This window comes from Malus sylvestris, chromosome 7, assembly GCF_916048215.2.
Source record: "Malus sylvestris chromosome 7, drMalSylv7.2, whole genome shotgun sequence".
In the NCBI taxonomy this organism is placed as follows: Eukaryota; Viridiplantae; Streptophyta; class Magnoliopsida; order Rosales; family Rosaceae; genus Malus; species Malus sylvestris.
This window is the reverse complement of record NC_062266.1, coordinates 26,709,415-26,733,461: the sequence shown is the minus strand read 5'-3', so window position 1 is coordinate 26,733,461 and position 24,047 is coordinate 26,709,415. Positions and strand designations below refer to the sequence as shown.

Here is a 24,047-nt window from a genome sequence, read left to right as displayed (position 1 = left end):
GCCGAAGCCCAGAAGAAAGAACGGGCTAGACGAACATTAATATTACAATCTAGTGGTATTCTTTTTCGCTTGTAATGAAGAGGTCTTAGGTTCGATTCTCGCCAAATGCGGGTTTGAACCACATTATTGCTAGCTCATTATGAGGTTAAGCCCATCCCCTCCCCTTAGTATAGAAAATATCGTTTATTTATAAAATAAATAAATAAAAAAGAATCCACTTCTATGAGAGTGTTGGTTAACAAACTCTTAAGTAAATTCAAGTGGAATTCACGTATATTGAACGATTAACAGTCACACCGATACCTACACAGATCATCCATTTTTAACATTTATCTTAACATTTTGGTGAGCAAGGAATCTTTCTAAAAGAGTCCATTTATGAGTCGCGTGAAGAATGATGACATTAGAAGTAAACACCAGTTTATCAAATCAGTCATAATTAGTTTGGTTCTTGTTTGGACGAACTGGAGACTTGAAAAACGGTTATAACTAATCAAACCCCGCTCTTTCCGTGTTGCTTCCGGGTTGTTGTGGAACCAACCCTAGCTATTTTCTCTTCCAAAAGGACCACAACTCCACCTTCATCTAAAATTAACAATATCGATCAGTTGCATTTTGGAGCAAGCCAGTTACTAGTTCAAATTGCTAATTAGACGATCGCTCATTGAAAATATCACTCAATCAGCAAATTCAGATTCTCAGTTTGACTACTAAATCAAATTATTCAACGGAAAGCGAAATCTCTATATATTTGGATACAAGCAAAGGGATTTAAATTTGACTTACTAGAAGAATGCATGCAGCTTGACCATATGATTCATTGAACATGATATATTTAAAATTTAAAAAAAAAACAAAAAATATGATGCAAAAATTGCTTGATTAATTATATTGAAAAATCAGATCCAGAGTCAGTCAAAGAGTAAGGTTCCAAGCAAATAAGCAAATCCACCTCCCTCAACTGGAAACCGGACGGCTCTCCTCTATAAAACCCTTCCAGAACCAAAAACCACAACCATAAAATCAACTCTCTCTCTCTCTCTCTCTCTCTCTCTCTCTCTCTCTCTCTCTCGACACCATTCCCAGCTCAATGATGCTCTCCGAGTACCTGAAGAGTGGTAGTACTACACTCACACCAAGGAAAGGAATGTCATGCCTCTTTTCCTTCTCGCATGTCAAAAACCATTCTTCTTACACACCTTCAAGCACTTCCACCGGTCCAAAACCTTCCCCGACCTTGTCTCTTTCGATGATGGAGGAAAACATCGAAACAGCTGAATTCATCATCACGAAATGGGATCCAAACTCCTCCTCATACACCAAACTCACGTCTATCTTCCAGAGTAGCAGAAAAGAGGCCAAACAGCTTCTCAAATCCGTAAAGGACTTGCGTAGTGCTATGCATGTTTTGGTTCATGAAAGCTCTCCATCCAGCAAGCTCGTGCTTGCTCAAAACCTAATGCAAACAGCTATGAAAAGGCTTGAAAGGGAGTTTTATGAGATATTGTCTGCAAACCGGCGTCACCTTGACCCTGAATCAGTTTCAAGTCGAACCTCAATCGGATCATGCACATTTAATGGTGAAGACGAGGGTGGATCAGAAGAGTTGGAAATTGTTGGTGGGTCGATCACTGAGGTGGAGAGGGTCTCGGCTCTCGCCGTGGCGGATCTGAAGTCCATAGCGGATTGTATGATCAGTTCCGGCTATGGTCATGAGTGTGTGAAGATATACAAAGTTATCCGAAAGTCAATAGTAGATGAGGGATTGTATCGCCTTGGAATCCAACAGTTCAAGTCTTCCCAAATCCATAAAATGGATTCGGAAGGACTAGAAAACATAATCATGAACTGGATGGATGCTGCGAAGATTGCTGTGAAAGCACTATTTCATGGAGAAAAAGTTCTCTGTGATCATGTGTTTTCAGCATCTGAGACAATCGCAGACTCATGCTTCTATGAGATAACAAAAGGAGGAGCAACCACCCTATTCAGATTTCCGGAACTCATAGTGAAGAACAAGAAGTGCCGGGAAAGAATTTTCTGGCAACTGGAACTCTACGAAGTATTCTCCAATCTTTGGCCAGAGATTGAATCAATATTTACCTCTGCATCAACCCAAGCAATAAAACTACAAGCTCTCGCATCGTGGCTCAAACTTTCAGATTCTGTCCAGTCTAGTCTTTCTGTCTTTGAATCAACCATTCAAAAGGATTCATCAAAATTTCTAGCCTCTGGTGGCAGGATTCACCCGTTGACACAATCAGTGATGAATTTAGTATCTTCATTAGCAGACCACCATGGAGCTCTCTCGGATATCCTTGCTGACTATCCACCACCGAAGAATCAAGTATCTCACTTCAAGAGCCCAATGGCAGATGACGGTTCAACACCAGCAGTGTCAGTCCACCTAGCTTGGCTCATTCTAGTCCTTATGTGCAAGCTCGACACGAAAGCTGAAATTTATAAAGATGCGTCTCTGTCATATCTCTTCCTTGTCAACAATCTTCAATTCATTGTTGAGAAGGTGCAGCAAACACCGAACCTGAAACTCCTCCTCGGTGAAGATTGGGTCACTGAACACACGAAGAAGCTTAAACTGTACGCTTCAAACTACGAATCCACAGCCTGGACAAAGGTGTTATCATCATTACCAGAGAAGTCATCAGAAACATCTCCGGAAATGGCAAGGGAATGCTTTAAAAGGTTCAACGCAGCGTTTGAAGAGGCATACAGGAAACAGACATCATGGATTGTAGAGGACAGTAAATTGAGGGATGACTTAAAGGTTTCAATTGAGCAGAAACTGGTACCAAGATATCAAGAATTTTATGACACATACATGGTAATGCAAAGTGGGGAGAAAAATTTGGAGTTGTTGGTAAGATATTCACCAGATGACTTGGGGAATTACTTGTCGGATTTGTTCCACAGGACTTCCACCTCAGTTAGTTCCACAACTTCATCGTCACTGTTGGCTTCACAACGATGCCTCCGCATCTAGATGCAATTCTATTACAATACAAACTGTACCATTTGTAAGTAAAGCTTTATTAGTTATATATATATATAAAGACTGACTCATATACCGATCTAACCACTAACCTGAGGAAGACATCGTCTCAGAAATAGGGTAAGGAACTGAGGCTCTTCTGTAACTTTGCACTGACCGGAAGCAAGACTCACTCAATGGGGCTTGAGAATTTCTGTAAACTTGTGTGTGTTTAGTGAGAGCACAGGGACCTCAGTTATATACTATATGTGATGGTCTTTGATTAGGAGTCCTCCCATTAAGTAAACCCTATCAAAGATTAACCATATCACCGAAGATTACTTATGCATAAATCAGCTAGAAGAGTTCTAGTTTATCTAAGAATGTTTCTGACTTGTATACCTAAGTAATACAACTCCTTAAAAGTCTACCGCATGTGCTAATGTTAATCTCCTTGTCGTCCCAAAAGTCTTTGTACAAATCACAAAGTGTTTGCTCTCAAATAGAACTTACATTCTCCCACTAGAGCAAATACTTTGTAAAGTTGTATAATCATACTGGAGTTGGGAAGGATCTGAATTGGCCATGAGATTAACTTTCGACACTTCTTAGTTTTCCAGTCTTCGTCATTGTTAAGCATTTATGAGAATTATAGGGCAACACACTCATTACACTGAAGAGTACCGTCCCCATAATTACTTTCAGTAAAGCTTATCAACACATAAGATTCCAACAAGATATATAGCATGTAAGACACAACCGAACATGTATTAATTATGTCAAACATTTGGTCCCTTTCAGAATCAAAAAACGATCCATGTGCTTCTATATAAAGCCCTCAGGTTGTCTGACACTGTATAATGAATAAGAATCATAAACAGCATGCAAAAATATTCATGCATTATCATAGCTAACAGCTGAACTCTTTAAGGGAACTTGAACAACCTTTCAGCTTTATTCTTTATTAGCTAAGAAAACTTCATTGTTAATACTCAAAACTTATCCTCCATAACATAAATTGCTATTGAATTAAAACTAGCATAAAAGTTTAAACCTGTTGCATAGCTCCCACTAATTCGCTTCATCAAAACCAGCCAAGACTCCCATGCTAGTGACATGCTTCTTGAAAACAATGGTGGGAACTGCTTTATTTAACGGATCAGCAATCATGGATCCAGTCTCCAAATAATCAACTTTAACTAGACCGGCCATCACCCTCTCTCGAGCAATGAGATATTTTATATCCAAATTCCTTGTTGCATTAGACCTCTTATTATTCTTAGTAAAGAATATGGCTGCATTATTATCACAGAAAATCTGTATAGGTCTCGATATAGAGTCCACTACTTGAAGCCCAAGTATGAAATTCTTCAACCAGACAACTTGATTCACTATTTCACAGACTAATAAATACTCTGCAACCATTGTTGATGCTGCCACAGTTCCTTGTTTGACAGACTTCCAGGAAACCGCACCACATGCCATTAAGAAAACATAACCTGTAGTCGACTTCATATCATCTGGACAACCTGCAAAATCTGAATCACTATACCCTTCCAAAACCAAACTCTCGGTTCTTTTATACACCAACATATGATCCTTGGTTCTCTGAAGGTATCTCAAAACCCTTTTGGCAGCATTCCAGTGAGCTTCACTTGCATTGGATTGAAACCTCCCAAGCACATAAATGGTGAAAGCCAAGTCAGGCCTTGTGCACACCTGTGCATACATTAAACTTCCCACCAGGGAGGCGTATGGTTTGTCGTCCATAGCCTTCCTCTCTAAGTCTGTTTGTGGACAATGCAGCTTACTCAATTTATCACCCTTCGATATAGGCATCTCAGGAGTTCCACACGAAGACATGTTAAACCTTCTTAACATTTTCTCTATATATGCTTTCTGTGACAATCCTAGCTAGCCTCTCCTTCTATCCCTTTTTATCTTAATGCCCAAAACATAAGTCGTTTCTCCCATGTCCTTCATTTCAAAATGCTTCTGCAAAAAAGTTTTTGTATCATCCAACAAACTGTGACAATTCGTGGCAAGCAGTATATCATCCACATAGAGAACTAGGATGATAAAGTTGCTCCCACTAAACCTCTGATAGATGCAATTGTCTGAAGGATTCTCGGTGAAGCCATGTTCTTTCACAATTCTATGAAATTTCAAGTACCACTGTCGTGATGCTTGCTTCAATCCATATATGGATTTGTTGAGTTTGCACACTAGGTTTCTTCCTTCTCCCTCCTTGAAACCTTCTGGTTGTCGCATGTAAATGCACTCTTCAAGGTCCCCATTCAAGAACGCCGTTTTTACATCCATTTGATGTAAAATCAAATCAAAGTGAGCCATCATAGACATGATAACCCTAAACGCATCCTTTGTCGACACGGGGCTGAATGTTTCTTTGTAGTCTACACCCTCCTTTTGTGTGAAGCCTTTCGCAACGAGCCTGGCTTTGTGCCTTTCTATGTTTCCATTTGAATCCCTTTTTGTTTTAAAAACCCATTTACATCCTATGGGTTTTGATCCTTCTGCATGTTCCACTAAATCCCACACTTGATTGTTTGCCATCGAACTCAGTTCACTCTTCTTGGCTTCTATCCATTTACAAGCATCTGGTCCTGCAATTGCTTCTTTGTAACTCAGCGGATCATTAAACTCTGAAAGATGAGTGTCAACCTGTGTCAAATATACAAAATCATCTAGGGTTGTAGGTTTTCTAACCCTAGATGACCTTCTTATATTTGCAGCACCCACAGCCGTGATGTTGTCTTCATGTGCATGGTGTTGTTGTTGTTGATTTTCTGTCACAGCCTCTTCAAACACATCTTGTACGACAGTGTTATCGTGCAGTTCGATGTCATGTGCAACCTCTGTCTCGTTACATGGTTCATCAGAATCATTGCTTCCCATGTTCTCGGTTACTACAATTATTGGTGCCATAATCGCTGTGTTACGATCAACATTTTCAACTGCAGCTTCTTTATTGTTAATTTCTTCTTCAAATACGAACCCTTCAACCCTTGTCCCAGAATCAACGCTTGCATCAGACTCCATGAAAACTGCTTTTCCAGTTTCGACAATTCTTGTATTTTGGTTAGGGCAATAGAATCTAAAACCCTTCGATCTTTCAGCATATCCAATAAAATGACAACTGACAGTCTTTGAATCAAGTTTCTTGTAGCCGGGATTATATATCTTTGCCTCTGCTTTACAGCCCCATACATGCAAATGGTTTAAACTCGGTTTTCTACCTGTCCATAGTTCGAAAGGTGTCCCTTCCACAGATTTTGAAGGTACCCTATTTAATATATAATTTGCAGTTTTCACTGCTTCACCCCACAAACAACTTGGCATATTAGTTCTACCAATCATGCTCCTTACCATGTCCATGAGAGTTCTATTCCTCCTCTCGGCTACTCTGTTTTGCTCCGGAGTACCTGGTGTGGTATATTGGGCTACAATTCCATGTTCTTGCAGAAATGACGCAAAAGGTCCAGGATATCTACCAATTTCAGTATATCTACCATAGTACTCCCCTCCCCTATCAGACCTTACAACCTTAATGTTCCTTTCCAATTGATTTTCAACTTCACTTTTATAAATTTTAAAGGTTTCAAGTGCTTTAGACTTTTCTGAAATCAAATAAATGAAGCAAAATCTTGAGAAATCATCAATATAAGTTATGAAATATTTGTTTCCTTCTAAGGTTTGTGTGCGAAAAGGACCACAAATGTTCGTGTGAATGATCTTTAAGGGTTGCTTACTCCTAGTTGAGCCTTCTTTTCTAGTGTTTGTCATTTTCCCTTTATTGCAATCCACACAAAAATCAAAGTCATTGAAGTTTAATGGAGGTAGAATTTCGTTTTTGACAAGCAGCTCCATTCTTTGTTTAGAAATATGGCCGAGTCTCTTATGCCATAATATTGAAGACTGTTGAGTTTTGATTTTATCATCTTGTACGTTGAAAACATATTCAGTTTGATTCAATTTAAGTTGAAACATACCATCACTCATGAAACCATGTCCTACTTGAGAAGACTCATAAAAAACATTAAAGCCCCTTTTATTAATAGTAAAATAAAAACCCAATAACACTAGCTTTGAAATAGAAATCAACTTCCTTTTCATGGAAGGCACATAAACAACGTTATCTAACTCTAAATAAAAACCAAATTCTAGCTTTAGTCTAACACTTCCTAAGGCTTTGACTTCAACTCTTCTTCCATTGCCAACCGAAACTTTGACTTCATCCTTATTTGGTGTTCTCCTTGTTGTGAAGTCCTGTAATGAATTTGTAACATGTATAGAAGAGCCCGAGTCAAGCCACCATTCGGTGCTAGGTATGTTAATTAAATTTGATTCAAAACAAGCAAAAACATTTTTACCTTTCTTTGCTTCTTGTTTGGCAAGCCAAGCCTTATATTTGGGACAGTTTTTCTTCATGTGGCCTGCCTTTTTGCAAAAATAGCACTTGAAAACTGAAGGTTTATTAAGTTTGAAGTTTCTTTTAAGAGAGGGAACTGACTTGGTAGAGTCCTTTTTGGCAGTATCGGGGATATGAGATTTAGTGGCCCTAGTGACACTTTGGACAAAATTCACATACTCAATTCTCTCCTTCTCAAACCTTTCTTTCTTCATCCTTTCTTCTTCACTCACACAAATAGCTATCAATTCATTCACATCCCATTTCTCACGTAGACCATTATAATAAACTTTGAGTTGTGTATAACTCTCAGGCAGAGAATTCATAATGACATGTACCAGAAAAGTATCAGAAATCGGTACCTCGAGTGCATTGAGTTTTCCAGCAATGTCCACCATCTTCAATATGTATTCTCGCACACTTTGAACCCCATCATATCTCATGGTAGTGAGAGCATTCATGAGATTACCTGTCTCAGTTTTTGGCGATTCCCTATACTTTGCCTCAATGGACTTCAGAAAATCTTTTGCATTTGTTTCATCAGGAAAGCCACCTCTCACCACATCTGTCATGCTCCTTTTGATGATCAATAGGGCAATTCTGTTGGATTTGTGCCATTTTTCATACTTGGATTTCTGATTGGAGGTGCTGTCATCAGTGAGTGCCGGAGGCTCTTCAGTTCTCAGTGCCAAATCCCAGTCCATAACTCCCAAAACGATTTCGAGATCTTGTTTCCACTTTCTGTAGTTGACACCAGTAAGAGGCTCAATTGTATTGAGATTCAAAGAGCTGGGATTCACTGAAAAGAAAACGTTCATGATGTAAAGAGTATTAATCTTTAACCTTAAACCATAAATCACATCTTCAACATCTTTCGATTGATGAATATGTGAAAACTTTCTTTAATCATATCACTTTTATAGTCAACATTCGAATTTCTGTAATTAAAATCACAAGCCTTTGTGGTTTGACAATATTAATTTGATTCAAATATATATATATAATGATATGCTGCTCAAATTCGAAGCATGAAAGAAAAATCATCTTTAGATGATCAATAATCATGTCTTGAATTTTAAGCACCATCACTAGTACATGTATCGATTGAAAAACATAATATCCTTATGATCAAGGATAACTTTAGTCATCCTTGAACGTGTTTTATATATTTTTCTTTGATGATACAGTTCCAGTTCCATAACCTGCGAGACAGAATGAAATTTCTTGATGCCTTTCACATAGGGTCAGATGATATGTGAGGGCTCTGATACCAAATGTAAGTAAAGCTTTATTAGTTATATATATATATATATATATATATAAAGACTGACTCATATACCGATCTAACCACTAACCTGAGGAAGACATCGTCTTAGAAATAGGGTAAGGAACTGAGGCTCTTCTGTAACTATGCACTGACCGGAAGCAAGACTCACTCAATGGGGCTTGAGAATTTCTGTAAACTTGCGTGTGTTTAGTGAGAGCACAGGGACCTCAGTTATATACTATATGTGATGGTCTTTGATTAGGAGTCCTCCCATTAAGTAAACCCTATCAAAGATTAACCTTATCACCGAAGATTACTTATGCATAAATCAGCTAGAAGAGTTCTAGTTTATCTAAGAATGTTTCTGACTTGTATACCTAAGTAATACAACTCCTTAAAAGTCTACCGGACGTGCTAATGTTAATCTCCTTGTCGTCCCAAAAGTCTTTGTACAAATCACAAAGTGTTTGCTCTCAAATAGAACTTACACCATTTTGATAACTAATACAGGTAACACGGAGAGAATAAGAACTGCCAATTTTCTCAAGCTTCAAGTTATTTCTATAACCAAGATATAGAGAACCATCTAGTCAATTATGAAAGAAATAAATGACATCATTTGCATTTATATCCCTTCAGATTCATTATTTCCCACCACGTCCCTTCAGATCAATTTGGAAGTTTATGAAAATTTTAAATTCAAACCAAATGATCATATATAAAGATGTATATGTTTGAATGCTTAACATTTCCAAATAGAAAATATAAAAATAAAACTGATTAGGTCATGTTAACACAAAGTCAAACAATTGCAAAATATAAAGGTGTTAAATCCCATATCAAATAAACTCAACTGCGCCTGAGCCGGCCAATCTAGTTGAATTCTTTTCTCTATGCACGTTTAACGTGAAATAATACATCTTTATCTACAGGATCCATACATACATACATGAGAACAAACATGGCATGTGTGTTATGGAGTGCTTATCATAATTGATAGGTTCTGTCTTTAAGCTACGACAGAACGACTTTTGTCAGGGTTTAATAAGTCAAATTGACAAACTCGTAAGTATTACAACAGCAGATAGCAAATCTGCTAGAGTTTATTAAAAATATAATCAAAGACTATTCTGTTATAGAACCTAAAAAATCCTGTTACGGATGTAGTGATAACATAAAATCATACAGTTACCGCCTGCTCTGCTGGCCGATGAATGGATTGCCAGCCAGTAAGAATTTGGAGAATGGCTTTAAGAGAATCTGAGGCTGCTTCCATAGTCCACTGTGGATAAAATTCACTTGGATGGAACAGGCATTCTTCACTGAACCCTGTCAATGTGCATGGTTGAGCTCCATTGAGGAATAGATCGCCCTCGGATATTATGAAGCCGGACTTTGCCACTTCTCTGTCTGCTGCCTATTGGAAGATTATATACATTTGAAAAAGAATGTCTACTCAGAAACGGGATGTAAGTCGTACAAATAGCTTATATTCCTTTCAGTGTAAATAAATACCAGACGGTATGAAATTAAAAAGTTTCATGTGACTTTTTTGTCACTGTACCCTGCCTCAGAATAGAATGCTACTGTGGATATAATGAACCTACGTTCTTCTTGTTCATGTCAAACTATCAAAAAAATGAGCGAGAGATGGTCATGTACCTTTTCTGTATAATATTCAAAGGTTTTTTTCTTATTCCCTGCTTCATAAATGTTGCATTGAGAGTATATCTGATATAAACAACTTAATTAGATAATGCAGTTCAGATAGATTCTAAAGATCAAGGAGATAGTTACGAAGTTTCATTAACCTGGGATTCTACGCTGGCGCAAACGGCATATATACCCCAGTTTCGAGTGTAATTGTTGTAAAGATGAACTTTCCCAAATCTAAGACGAGGTTGTCTTTGCCTTGTTCCATCAAAAAAACAATGATGGATTGTCACCCGAATGCATCTGTCACCAACGTGCGAGGGGTCTGCTCCAATAAGCATCGTCTTGTCATGTTGTGCAAAGTAACATCTGGTTCAAAGGGAAGGAGAAACTATCAGATAGGCTATATCTGTATCCAAATTTATATCGTATTATAGGGCATAAGTTTAAACCCACCTAGAGATAGTTATGTCTGTACTTTGTCTGGTGATATCTATGAGTCCATCATCATAATCACGAAGGCTGCATCGGTCTATCCATATGTGCCTAGAGTTTGGTTTAATCTGAATGCCATCAACATCATGTCCTCTACCACCTTCAAACTCGAGGTTGCATACAATTATATGCTCACATTCCTTCAGCCTAAGTCCCTTTCCCGTGAGCTTTATCCTCTGACCTCGTCCATCAATTGTCTTATAAGACGACACGCTCAAGTAAGATGAAAGGTGAATGGTGCCAGAAACCTCATAGACAATCCAGAGTGGTTCTTGTTTTCGGCATCCTTCACGAAGTGAGCCTGGACCATCATCTAAACACCAAAACATACATTCCATTCATCTATGCAATACGGAAAACATTCCATCCAGTAAGGAGACAAAGCAAAAATGTCAAAAACTATCTTTTTGTTTCCACCCTCAACCCGTTTTTTCAAAAATGTCATATTGATATTGCCAAATCTTATTTTTCTATCAATCAAAATTCAAAATAAGCTGTTTATAAATGTACATTCCACTTTTTAGTTTTTGATAAGTATTCTGAAAGATTGAGGTATGTTTGAGACTGCTTTTTAAAGGGCTATAAGCATGTTCTAACAACCAAAATCACTTCCAACTGCATTTTACAAAAATATTGAAGTGTTTCTAGGTCGTAGAAGCCCTTATGGAGAAGCAACTGTTAGATGTTTCTTCAAGAAGCACTTCCATAAAAATTCAATTTTTTAAAATAAAATTATACTTCTACAAAAGCACTTATGAACATAATTGCTTCCTGCTTAAGCCGCCCCGAACGAAACCTAATAGTAAGAAACAAAAAAACAGATGCATTACTTAGGAGTATGGAATCCAGCCTATCTGGTCCCTCATCCAGCCATATGCTACTTGATTACAGATCCTTGCACCAAATGGGCATCTAACTTGCAAGAATGGTTTCATTTTGTTCCATCTTCTTAAAGCAATAACAGCTAAAAATGCTAGTATTGCTCTCAAAATTTCAGTCCTTTTTTTTTTTTTTACAAGAAAAAAGAATATCTAAAACTAGTCCAATAGGCAAGGGCGATTCGAAATTCGTGCTCGGTGGGTGGACCGCCCTAATCAACTAGCCTAACTCACGTTTGCGGTCTACAAATTCCCTCATCTCTTCTAACCCCATATTCAATTTTGTTCAGAAACAAAACCCCACCATGATTCCCAAGCATCTAATTGACATAAATGGCAAAAACAAAAATTGGTGCTTCTGATTAAAATATGTGCTTCTGGTTAGTATTTGAATTAGTCGCTGTTGCGACCCAGTAAATTTTCTGAGTTAATTTGCATGCTTGGTTGGAACCATGATCCAATTTAAAACTGTCTCCTCCTCTCATTCTCTGCTAATTACTTACCTTAATCAAGAATCCTTGTGACCTACTTGGTCTTTTCATGTTTGAATGTAGTAATGATCCGTGAACTGTATCAAAGCTTAATCACTGTGATACTCGAACTATAGAATCTGAGTCGCACCATTAGTCATTTTTGTCACCATTCTCTTTTCACTTCAGCATGTGTATAAAATTTGTGAATAATTAATATTTACTTCCAACTAATTGGGTTTTGCAGATCAAATTTAGGCTAGCGAAATTCAGTTTCCACTTTATATTAGAGGACGTGATGAATTCAAATCTTATAGATGATAGTAGTTGAATAAAAGAGAAACGAGTGGATATCTGGTGGTAGAACAAGGACTTGAAAGTTGCAAGGAATGAATCTAACGAGGAGATCTTCATGAACTCCCTTATTTGGTTTATTTGAGAAGACACTATACTTGTATATAGTGACAGGTTCGTTATTCGAGATTTGCACATCTAAAATATATGCGATCTGCCTGCCTGCGTGGGAGTCAGTCCACGTAGGTCTATATTCTTATTTCGGTCAGGGCCGGCCAGACCCAGTGCTTTCAGGACGACTGTTCAGGATTCAAAAAAATTAGGGGCACCAAAATTATTAGGATGGTATATTTATATATGTTTTCATAAGAGTATAAATTTATAAAATTTGGTTCAATGACAAAGAAATGTAACTAGAACTAGTGGTTTTGTTGTTTGAAATTAATGAGGAGATCTTGGGTTTAAAACATCATAGGTGCTTATTTACCTTTCAATTTTTACAAATTTCTTTTCATAAGAGTATAAATTTATAAAATTTGGCTAAATGATCAAGAAGTTTAATTAAAATCAATGGTTTTTGTTGTTTCAAATTAACGAGAGGTCCTAAGTTCGAAATGCTAAGTCCATGTTTATTCTTTTCAAATTTTACGAATTTTTGTTTGGTTGATAATTTAATTTTAATTAGTAGTTATTAGCTATGTGGGTTGTTATTTTTAAACATTTGTTCCTAGGGATGGGCAACGGTTATGGCGGGCAGGTAACTGCGATTATTTACCCATAACCGTTTATGCTCATACCCGCATAACCGTTTACCCATTAGGTAATTGCCTAAACGGTTATAACTATACCCATAACTGTTTATAAACGATTAACTATACCCATAACCGCATACACATTTAACCGTAACCGTTTAATACCCGTTTACCCATTTACCCCTTTTAACCCTTTTTCTTTCTTTCTTTTTTACCATTACCCATTTTTCACCCGTCTACATTTTTTTAATAACTTGAAAATTAAAAAAAAATATTGTCAAAATTTTTTTTGTTTTGACAATTAAACACCGTTACAGGTACATTCATCATATATTTCCGTATTTTAAATTTTTAAGTCCTTATACCATTCCAATAATTGCAATAATAGTTTACGGACGATATTTTTAACTGTTAAAGCACCGTTATAGGTACATTCATCATACATTTCCATATTTTAATTTTTTAAGTTCTTATACTATTCCAATAATTGAAATAATAGTTTACGGACGATATTTTTAACTGTTACCAATGAAGATAAATATAATATTTGCTAAGTATTATTGGGTTACAAAAATTGTTTAGAAGACATTTCTATTAAAGCATTTCTGTCAATCTCACGGTTACCCGCAAAGAATTTAAATTAATTTTGTGAATTCCTTGATGATGAGAATCATCATTCCTGTAGCAGTGTTATTGAGAGAATGACCGATGAATTCCTTGCTAATTTATTGGGCACTAAGTATTATTAGATCGAGAACATGGTTTGTGTTAATTTTACATATATAAAACAAATGGGTAAACGGTTACCCGTTTATAACCGTGGTTAATACCCATAACCGCCTATTTAAATTTCGCAGGTAAGCAGTTATACCCATAACCGTTTAGTTATCTAAACGGTTACCCATAACCGTAACCGTTTAATTTAAATGTGCGGGTAACCATGGTTACCCATAACCAATAGGTATTTGTCTATCCTTATTTGTTCCAATTCAAGTCTAACTTTAACAAAGAGTAATGCGTTGACCAAATTTTTTCAAATTGCAAATCATATTACGTGTCATTAAAAAGTTTAATTTAGTACCCATTTATTACTTATACATATCAATTAAAGACTAAAAAACATTATCATTTTTTTAATCTCATATTGACAAGGTTAGTAAATAAGAAAAAACAGCTCACGATTTATACAAGAACATTTTAAAAGTTCAGATGGAAAACAAAACTCATATCTACTTGTAAACCTGGAGATTTTTCGTTTAATTCTCACGATACAAAATAAATTAGTTTTTTTGTGTTTCTAAATTATTAAGTTTGAAGTGATTTTCTAAGTATAATTTTATCGACATCTTACGTGTGAAAACAAATAATTTTTTTTTATACAAAGTCATATGACCGGCCCTATTTCGGTACAAAGGAATTAGGTCTATAATTTGAAAATAACTAATACATAACAATGCATCATTAGACCAGAACGTCATATGACGGTAAACTCGTTAGATGTAAGTTTCTCTAATAGGCTTGTTATAGAATTATAGAATATAATTGAATGAGAGTAATGGTGCAATATTAATATATGTACCAGATGCTTAAGCAGAAAATGGTAACAAGAAGGAGAAGTCTTCTGTTATGATCAATGTATAAAATATCGATATTATCGACGATATTTCGCCGATAATATCGTTTTTGTGAAAGGACGATATTTTCATACGTATCCAATTAATTATCGTCAATATGTTGCGATATTATCGATAATATCGCGATATTGAGTATGCATCCGACGACGAAAGTCGAGAAGACAAAGTCGAGCTCGTTGAGGCCGAAATTGGGGCCGGGAAGCCATGTCACCGAGGACGCAAGAGCTGACTCCGACCACCTCCTCCATTAGAACCTTGAAGAGGAACTGCGGATCGGCGGCGACTCGGGATCTCCACCTATTAAGAAACTTACCCAGAACTCTGAATCCCGAAACCAACGACGACGACGAAGACGAGTCGTCGGAGTTCCCATCTCCGCCCCGGCTCCATCCCCCGCTGTTTCCTCCCGCTCCTGCATTGCCACCACCATTTCCGTCGAAAAACAAAAGCTCTGGCTTTTGGACCCAGATGGGCTTTGGGATGAAAAAGAGAGGGCGATTCTGGGTTTTGGAGTAAGGGAAAGAGATTAAAGAATTAGGATCTGCAACTCCAACTCTCGCAGCAACATCTGCACCAAACGCACTTGCATTAGACTCGCAGACGCACCTGCATCACAACTTGCATCTGCATCTGAATCTGGCCTTGCTAGAGGTTTCTGGTAAAACTAGAGAGAGAGAGAGAGAGAGAGCTACACCTGCATCAAACTCGCAGCTGCACCTACATCACAACTTGCATCTGCATCTGAATCTAGCCTTGCTAGAGGTTTCTGAAAAAACTAAAGAGAGAGAGAGAGAGAGAGAGAGAGATTTTCTGGGTTTGTGTGTAAAGGGTCACCGGCTGATAAGATATTAAAGTGGGTAGAGATATGTAGAAATAAGGAAACAATGCTTTTCTTTACCTTGTCGGTAGCATTATAGAATAAATTTATTTTTTATAAGAAAACAAGGCTGTTATTAATTGAAGGGCAAAGACCAATATTTGAATAAATAAAAAAAAGCAAAGTCCAATAATGAAACCCAAAAATACTTGAAAATTGCTGAAAAGTCTCAATCTTGCGCATAGAGGAATTCGAACCCTTCCCTTTGCCAACCATGCACATGGGCCTTATCCAACTCGCTACATATGTGTTTGTGATTACATATTCAGCTTATAATATTTATATGGTTGTTAAGATGTCTACAAGGCTTGCAAGTTAATATTTATTATCTACGATAAATTTCTATATTTAAAAAAACACCAAGGAGATTCGAACCCCTCCCATTTTACTCATTCAACACCTTGACCACCATATCACTTATGTTTTTGTGAAAATATGCTAAAATACACTTACTATACACATAGAGATGATGAAGATAGTGAACATTTTGAACCTCATAGGAACTCTATATGGTACTAAGTTACTCATGTATCTTACCATGCAATGTATAAAGTGTAAAATATTGTACTAATTCATTATATATAAATGATTATGGTGTGTTTAAACTTCTTTCATTAATTACTACATATTTTCTACACTCACAATGTTTGTCAGCTCGCTATATAATCAACTTAAATCAGTTAAATCAATCATGCAATGCATTTCCTTCCAATTTTTTGTGATAAACTAATAGATAATTGACTAAATAAACATTCTGCAAAGTTTCAATAAAAATTTCCAAGTTTTTCTTACAATTTCCGTGGTTTTTATTCAATTTTTATCGATATCGATAATATCTCGATATTTCCATCGAAATTTCCATGTTTTTAGACTACCGATATTTCCGATATAATCGAAATTTTAGACATTGGTTATGATTATCGTCAATAACGTCACGTGATGCTATTAATCTAATTTGTGTTATAACTTATAACACAAAAATTTATGAAAAATCAATCTTATCGTTAATTCATACCATTACACGTGCATTTGTACGTGGAGATCTAACTAGCTCTCCAATCCACGCTGATGATATCCTCTATCTTATCAACCCCATTGCCAGTTTTGGTAAACATTATTGCTTAATTATAAACGAAGTTTAATTAACAATGGTGGCAGCCCAGAGACTGGTTCTCTCTCATATTTTCAGCCGTTGATCAGAGATCATGCATGCAAGTCAAATGTAGGTGCACATAATAATTATTATTTGATTTATGGGTGCATACCTTTGACAAATTCTAATTAGCCTTTCACCATCGATAATTGATAAGCTTACCTATCTACGTAATTGAGAACTTGTCACAGTAGTGAGGAACATTTTTTTTATGGTTAAGATGCACCGTCTTTGGGAATATATTTCAAATAAGTATTTGTTATTTTCTTATTTTAAGAATCAAATTCAATGGCCACTTAATATTACGATCTAGTGGTATTTCTTTTCGCTTGTAATGAAGAGGTCTTAGGTTCGATTATCGTCCAATGCGGGTTTGAACCACATTATTACTAGCCTAAACTCATCCCCTTCCCTTAGTATAGAAAATATCGTTTATTCATAAAATAAATAAATAAAAAAGAATCCACTTCTATGAGAGAGTGTTGGTTAACAAACTCTTAAGTAAATTCAAGTGGAATTCACATATATTAAACAATTAACAATCACACCAATACCTACACAGATCATCCATTTTTAACATTTATCTTAACATTATGGTGAGCAAGGTATCTTTCTAAAAGCGTCCATTTATGAGTCGTGTGAAGAATGATGACATTAGAAGTAAACACTAGTTTATCAAGTCAGTCATAATTAGTTTGGTTCTTGTTTGGACGAACTGGAAACTTGAAAAACGGTTTTAACAAATCAAACCCCGCTCTTTCCGGGTTGCTTCCCGGTTGTTGTGGAACCAACCCTAGCTATTTTCTCTTCCAAAAGGACCACAACTCCACCTTCATCTAAAATTAACAATATCGATCAGTTGCATTTTGGAGCAAGCCAGTTACTAGTTCAAATTGCTAATTAGACGATCGCTCATTGAAAATATCACTCAATCAGCAAATTCAGATTCACAGTTTGACTACTAAATCAAATTATTTAACGGAAAGCGAAATCTCTATATATTTGGATACAAGCAAAGGGATTTAAATTTGACTAACTAGAAGAATGCATGCAGCTTGACCATATGATTCATTGAACATGATATATTTAAAATTAAAAAAAAAACTAAAAATATGATGCAAAAATTGCTTGATTAATTATATTGAAAAATCAGATCCAGAGTCAGTCAAAGAGTAAGGTTCCAAGCAAATAAGCAAATCCACCTCCCTCAACTGGAAACCGGACGGCTCTCCTCCATAAAACCCTTCCAGAACCAAAAACCACAACCATAAAATCAACTCTCTCTCTCTCTCTCTCTCTCTCTCTCTCTCTCTCTCTCTCTCTCTCTCTCTCTCTCGACGCCATTCCCGGCTCGGTGATGCTCTCCGAGTACCTGAAGAGTGGTAGTACTACACTCACACCAAGGAAAGGAATGTCATGCCTCTTTTCCTTCTCGCATGTCAAAAACCATTCTTCTTACACACCTTCAAGCACTTCCACCAGTCCAAAACCTTCCCCGACCTTGTCTCTTTCGATGATGGAGGAAAACATCGAAACAGCTGAATTCATCATCACGAAATGGGATCCAAACTCCTCCTCATACACCAAACTCACGTCTATCTTCCAGAGTAGCAGAAAAGAGGCCAAACAGCTTCTCAAATCCGTAAAGGACTTGCGTAGTGCTATGCATGTTTTGGTTCATGAAAGCTCTCCATCCAGCAAGCTCGTGCTTGCTCAAAACCTAATGCAAACAGCTATGAAAAGGCTTGAAAGGGAGTTTTATGAGATATTGTCTGCAAACCGGCGTCACCTTGACCCTGAATCAGTTTCAAGTCGAACCTCAATCGGATCATGCACATTTAATGGTGAAGACGAGGGGGGATCAGAAGAAGAGTTGGAAATTGTTGGTGGGTCGATCACTGAGGTGGAGAGGGTCTCGGCTCTCGCCATGGCGGATCTGAAGTCCATAGCGGATTGTATGATCAGTTCCGGCTATGGCCATGAGTGTGTGAAGATATACAAAGTTATCCGAAAGTCAATAGTAGATGAGGGATTGTATCGCCTTGGAATCCAACAGTTCAAGTCTTCTCAAATCCATAAAATGGATTCGGAAGGACTAGAAAACAAAATCATGATCTGGATGGATGCTGCAAAGATTGCTGTGAAAGCACTATTTCATGGAGAAAAAGTTCTCTGTGATCATGTGTTTTCAGCATCTGAGACAATCGCAGACTCATGCTTCTATGAGATAACAAAAGGAGGAGCAACCACCCTATTCAGATTTCCAGAACTCATAGTGAAGAACAAGAAGTGCCGGGAAAGAATTTTCTGGCAACTGGAACTCTACGAAGTATTCTCCAATCTCTGGCCAGAGATTGAATCAATATTTACCTCTGCATCGACCCAAGCAATAAAACTACAAGCTCTCGCATCGTGGCTCAAACTTTCAGATTCTGTCCAGTCTAGTCTTTCTGTCTTTGAATCAACCATTCAAAAGGATTCATCAAAATTTCTAGCCTCTGGCGGCAGGATTCACCCGTTGACACAATCAGTGATGAATTTAGTATCTTCATTAGCAGACCACCATGGAGCTCTCTCTGATATCCTTGCTGACTATCCACCACCGAAGAATCAAGTATCTCACTTCAAGAGCCCAATGGCAGATGACGGTTCAACACCAGCAGCGTCAGTCCACCTAGCTTGGCTCATTCTAGTCCTTATGTGCAAGCTCGACACGAAAGCTGAAATTTATAAAGATGCGTCTCTGTCATATCTCTTCCTTGCCAACAATCTTCAATTCATTGTTGAGAAGGTGCAGCAAACACCGAACCTGAAACTCCTCCTCGGTGAAGATTGGGTCACTGAACACACGAAGAAGGTTAAACTGTACGCTTCAAACTACGAATCCACAGCCTGGACAAAGGTGTTATCATCATTACCAGAGAAGTCATCAGAAACATCTCCAGAAATGGCAAGGGAATGCTTTAAAAGGTTCAACGCAGCATTTGAAGAGGCATACAGGAAACAGACATCATGGATTGTAGAGGACAGGAAATTGAGGGATGACTTAAAGGTTTCAATTGAGCAGAAACTGGTACCAAGATATCAAGAATTTTATGAAACATACATGGTAATGCAGAGTGGGGAGAAAAATTTGGAGTTGTTGGTAAGATATTCACCGGATGACTTGGGGAATTACTTGTCGGATTTGTTCCACAGGACTTCCACCTCAGTTAGTTCCACAACTTCATCGTCACTGTTGGCTTCACAACGATGCCTCCGCATCTAGATGCAATTCTATTACAAGACAAACTGTACCATTTTGATAACTAATACAGGTAACACAGAGAGAAAAAGAACTGCCAATTTTCTCAAGCTTCAAGTTATTTCTATAACCAAGATATAGAGAACCATCTAGTCAATTATGAAAGAAATGAATGACATTATTTGCATTTATATCCCTTCAGATTCATTATTTCCCACCACGTCCCTTCAGATCAATTTGGAAGTTTATGAAAATTTTAAATTCAAACCAAATGATCATATATAAAGATGTATATGTTTGAATGCTTGACATTTCCAAATAGAAAATATAAAAATAAAACTGATTAGGTCATGTTAACACAAAGTCAAACAATTGCAAAATATAAAGGTGTTAAATCCCATATCAAATAAACTCAACTGCGTCTGAGCCGGCCGGCCAATCTAGTTGAATTCTTTTCTCTATGCACGTTTAACGTGAAATAATTAATCTGGAAATACATCTTTATCTACAGGATCAATACATACATACATACATGAGAACAAGCATGTAAACATGGCATGTGTGTTATGGAGTGCTTATCATAATTGATAGGTTCTGTCTTTAAGCTACGACAGAATGACTTTGTCAGGGTTTAATAAGTCAAATTCACAAACTCATAAGTATTACAACAGCAGATAGCAAATCTGCTGGAGTTTATTAAAAATATAATCAAAGACTATACTGTTATAGAACCTATAAAATCCTGTTACAGATGTAGTGAGAACATAAAATCATACAGTTACCACCTGCTCTGCTGGCCGATGAATGGATTGCCAGCCTGTAAGAATTTGGAGAATGGCTTTAAGAGAATCTGAGGCTGCTTCCATAGTCCACTGTGGATAAAATTCACTTGGATGGAACAGGCATTCTTCACTGAACCCTGTCAATGTGCATGGTTGAGCTCCATTGAGGAATAGATCGCCCTCGGATATTATGAAGCCGGACTTTGCCACTTCTCTGTCTGCTGCCTATTGGAAGATTATATACATTTGAAAAAGAATGTCTTCTCAGAAACGGGATGTAAGTTGTACAAATAGCTTATATTCCTTTCAGTGTAAATAAATACCAGACGGTATGAAATTAAAAAGTTTCATGTGATTTTTGTCACTGTACCCTGCCTCAGAATAGAATGCTACTGTGGATATAATGAACCTACGTTCTTCTTGTTCATGTCAAACTATCAAAAAAATGAGCGAGAGATGGTCATGTACCTTTTCTGTATAATATTCAAAGGTTTTTTTCTTATTCCCTGCTTCATAAATGTTGCATTGAGAGTATATCTGATATAAACAACTTAATTAGATAATGCAGTTCAGAGAGATTCTAAAGATCAAGGAGATAGTTACGAAGTTTCATTAACCTGGGATTCTACGCTGGCGCAAACAGCATATATACCCCAGTTTCGAGTGTAATTGTTGTAAAGATGAACTTTCCCAAATCTAAGACGAGGTTGTCTTTGCCTTGTTCCATCAAAAAAACAATGATGGATTGTCACCCGAATGCATCTGTCACCAACGTGCGAGGGGTCTGCTCCAATAAGCATCGTCTTGTCATGTTGTGCAAAGTAACATCTGGTTCAAAGGGAAGGAGAAACTATCAGATAGGCTATATCTGTATCCAAATTTATATCGTATTATAGGGCATAAGTTTAAACCCACCTAGAGATAGTTATGTCTGTACTTTGTCTGGTGATATCTATGAGTCCATCATCATAATCACGAAGGCTGCATCGGTCTATCCATATGTGCCTAGAGTTCGGTTTAATCTGAATGCCATCAACATCATGTCCTCTACCACCTTCAAACTCGAGGTTGCATACAATTATATGCTCACATTCCTTCAGCCTAAGTCCCTTTCCCGTGAGCTTTATCCTCTGACCTCGTCCATCAATTGTCTTATAAGACGACACGCTCAAGTAAGATGAAAGGTGAATGGTGCCAGAAACCTCAAAGACAATCCAGAGTGGTTCTTGTTTTCGGCATCCTTCACGAAGTGAGCCTGGACCATCATCTAAACACCAAAACATACATTCCACTCATCGATGCAATACGGAAAACATTCCATCCAGTAAGGAGACAAAGCAAAAATGTCAAAAACTATCTTTTTGTATCCACCCTCAACCCGTTTTTTCAAAAATGTCATATTGATATTGCCAAATCTTATTTTTCTATCAATCAAAATTCAAAATAAGCTGTTTATAAATGTACATTCCACTTTTTAGTTTTTGATAAGTATTCTGAAAGATTGAGGTATGTTTGAGACTGCTTTTTAAAAGGCTATAAGCATGTTCTAACAACCAAAAACACTTCCAACTGCATTTTACAAAAACATTGAAGTGTTTCTAGGTCGTAGAAGCCCTTATGGAGAAGCAACTGTTAGATGTTTCTTCAAGAAGCACTTCCATAAAAATTCAATTTTTTTAAACAAAAATATACTTCTACAAAAGCGCTTATGAACATAATTGCTTCCTGCTTAAGCGGCCCCAAACGAAACCTAATAGTAAGAAGCAAAAAAACAGATGCATTACTTAGGAGTATGGAATCCAGCCTATCTGGTCCCTCATCCAGCCATATGCTACTTGATTACAGATCCTTGCACCATATGGGCATCTAACTTGCAAGAATGGTTTCATTTTGTTCCATCTTCTTAAAGCAATAACAGCTAAAAATGCTAGTATTGCTCTCAAAATTTCAGTCCTTTTTTTTTTTAATTTTTTTACAAGAAAAAAGAATATCTAAAACTAGTCCAATAGGCAAGGGCGATTCGAAATTCGTGCTCGGTGGGTGGACCGCCCTAATCAACTAGCCTAACTCACGTCTGCGGTCTGCAAATTCTCTCATCTCTTCTAAGTCTAACCCCATATTCAATTTTGTTCAGAAACAAAACCCCACCATGATTCCCAAGCATCTAATTGATATAAACGACAAAAACAAAAATTGGGCAAAAATTAAAAACTGATAAAAATCATAAAAGAACCTGCCAACGTGGTGACGAAATAGACCGGCCCGTTGAGGCCTCCGATGGCGAACCGGCCAAAGCCCTCGGCCCGACCGGCCATTGATCTCAGGCTAAAATCCACTTCGGCGTACGGTAGCGAAGCCATGTCCGTCTTTTCCTGCACCTGAAATTGGAATCTCTCGGCCGCCTGTATGTGACGACAAGTCGTTAAACAATGCCTCTAAACTTTGATGCTTGTACCATTTTGCCCTCCAAACTTGAAATTTGAATTTTAGCCTCTAAAATTTTAATTTGTGCCAACATAGCCCCATCTAGATATCATGTCACGAGTTTCGTTTAATTCCATCACGTGCAATCGATGCCCACGAGCTTTTTTTTTTTTTGTTTGAAAAAAATAATATATTAAATAAAGTGACCACAATCACAATCAGTTCTAATATAATCAAAATGGTAAGCCTTTTTCTCCATATGGGTAAGCTTAAGCCACAAAATAGGTCTATCATAACAATTTAAGATTGAATTCATCATACACGACAATTGAACTTAAAATCTCTCACTTACAAGTAGGAAAAAAAATCATTATAGCATAATACTAAGTGACAGGTTCACAGGAAAATGTATAATACTTGAAATTACTATAATTGAGTTATGAGAAAAATGAAGAGTTCAAACTCAAACATCTACAACTTTAAATTTTATGTTGTACACATATGTGGGTTAAGTTTGGCTAGTTACAATTTAGTTTCTTTTGTGAAAAATGAACAAAAAAACTTCTACATTTGACAAAACAAAAGATCGAAAACATCGACTCAACATTTGAGAAAAAAAAAAAAAAAAAAAAAAAAACCAAAGGTCCAAAACAGAAGGGAAAATGCCAGCAAGGAGACCAGCACTTAAGGGTAGGATGATGTAAAT

The 24,047-nt window shown here is 37.1% G+C and overlaps 4 protein-coding genes across 6 annotated transcripts; 2 read left to right on the top strand and 2 right to left on the bottom strand.

Annotated features, from left to right (window-relative positions):
• Window positions 1–851: 851 nt before the first annotated feature.
• On the top strand, window positions 852–3,083 carry LOC126629206 (exocyst complex component EXO70H1-like). The gene has a single exon (XM_050299155.1). The coding sequence runs from the start codon at window positions 1,091–1,093 to the stop codon at window positions 2,999–3,001; it is 1,911 nt and encodes a 636-aa protein (XP_050155112.1). The 5' UTR covers window positions 852–1,090; the 3' UTR covers window positions 3,002–3,083.
• Window positions 3,084–7,647: 4,564 nt separating this feature from the next.
• LOC126630236 (uncharacterized) lies at window positions 7,648–8,786 on the bottom strand. The gene is made up of 3 exons (XM_050300342.1): window positions 8,774–8,786; window positions 7,757–8,217; window positions 7,648–7,659 (listed from the first exon to the last, which is right to left on the bottom strand). The coding sequence occupies exons 1-3, from the start codon at window positions 8,784–8,786 to the stop codon at window positions 7,648–7,650; spliced, it is 486 nt and encodes a 161-aa protein (XP_050156299.1).
• Window positions 8,787–9,714: 928 nt separating this feature from the next.
• On the bottom strand, window positions 9,715–23,391 carry LOC126629208 (probable pectate lyase 4). 3 transcript variants are annotated; one of them, XM_050299159.1, is made up of 6 exons: window positions 23,151–23,379; window positions 21,833–22,184; window positions 21,535–21,745; window positions 21,386–21,454; window positions 20,868–21,142; window positions 9,715–9,827 (listed from the first exon to the last, which is right to left on the bottom strand). In XM_050299159.1, the coding sequence occupies exons 1-5, from the start codon at window positions 23,275–23,277 to the stop codon at window positions 20,906–20,908; spliced, it is 996 nt and encodes a 331-aa protein (XP_050155116.1). In that variant the 5' UTR covers window positions 23,278–23,379; the 3' UTR covers window positions 9,715–9,827; window positions 20,868–20,905. The 3 variants fall into 3 exon arrangements, with proteins under 3 accessions (XP_050155116.1, XP_050155114.1, XP_050155115.1); XM_050299157.1 differs by lacking the exons at window positions 20,868–21,142; window positions 21,386–21,454; window positions 21,535–21,745; window positions 21,833–22,184 and adding exons at window positions 10,348–10,416; window positions 10,497–10,707; window positions 10,795–11,146 and having other exon boundaries at window positions 9,715–10,102; window positions 23,151–23,391; XM_050299158.1 differs by lacking the exon at window positions 9,715–9,827 and having other exon boundaries at window positions 20,696–21,142.
• Window positions 18,024–20,329, top strand: LOC126629207 (exocyst complex component EXO70H1-like). Its single transcript, XM_050299156.1, has one exon. The coding sequence runs from the start codon at window positions 18,249–18,251 to the stop codon at window positions 20,157–20,159; it is 1,911 nt and encodes a 636-aa protein (XP_050155113.1). The 5' UTR covers window positions 18,024–18,248; the 3' UTR covers window positions 20,160–20,329.
• Window positions 23,392–24,047: the final 656 nt, after the last annotated feature.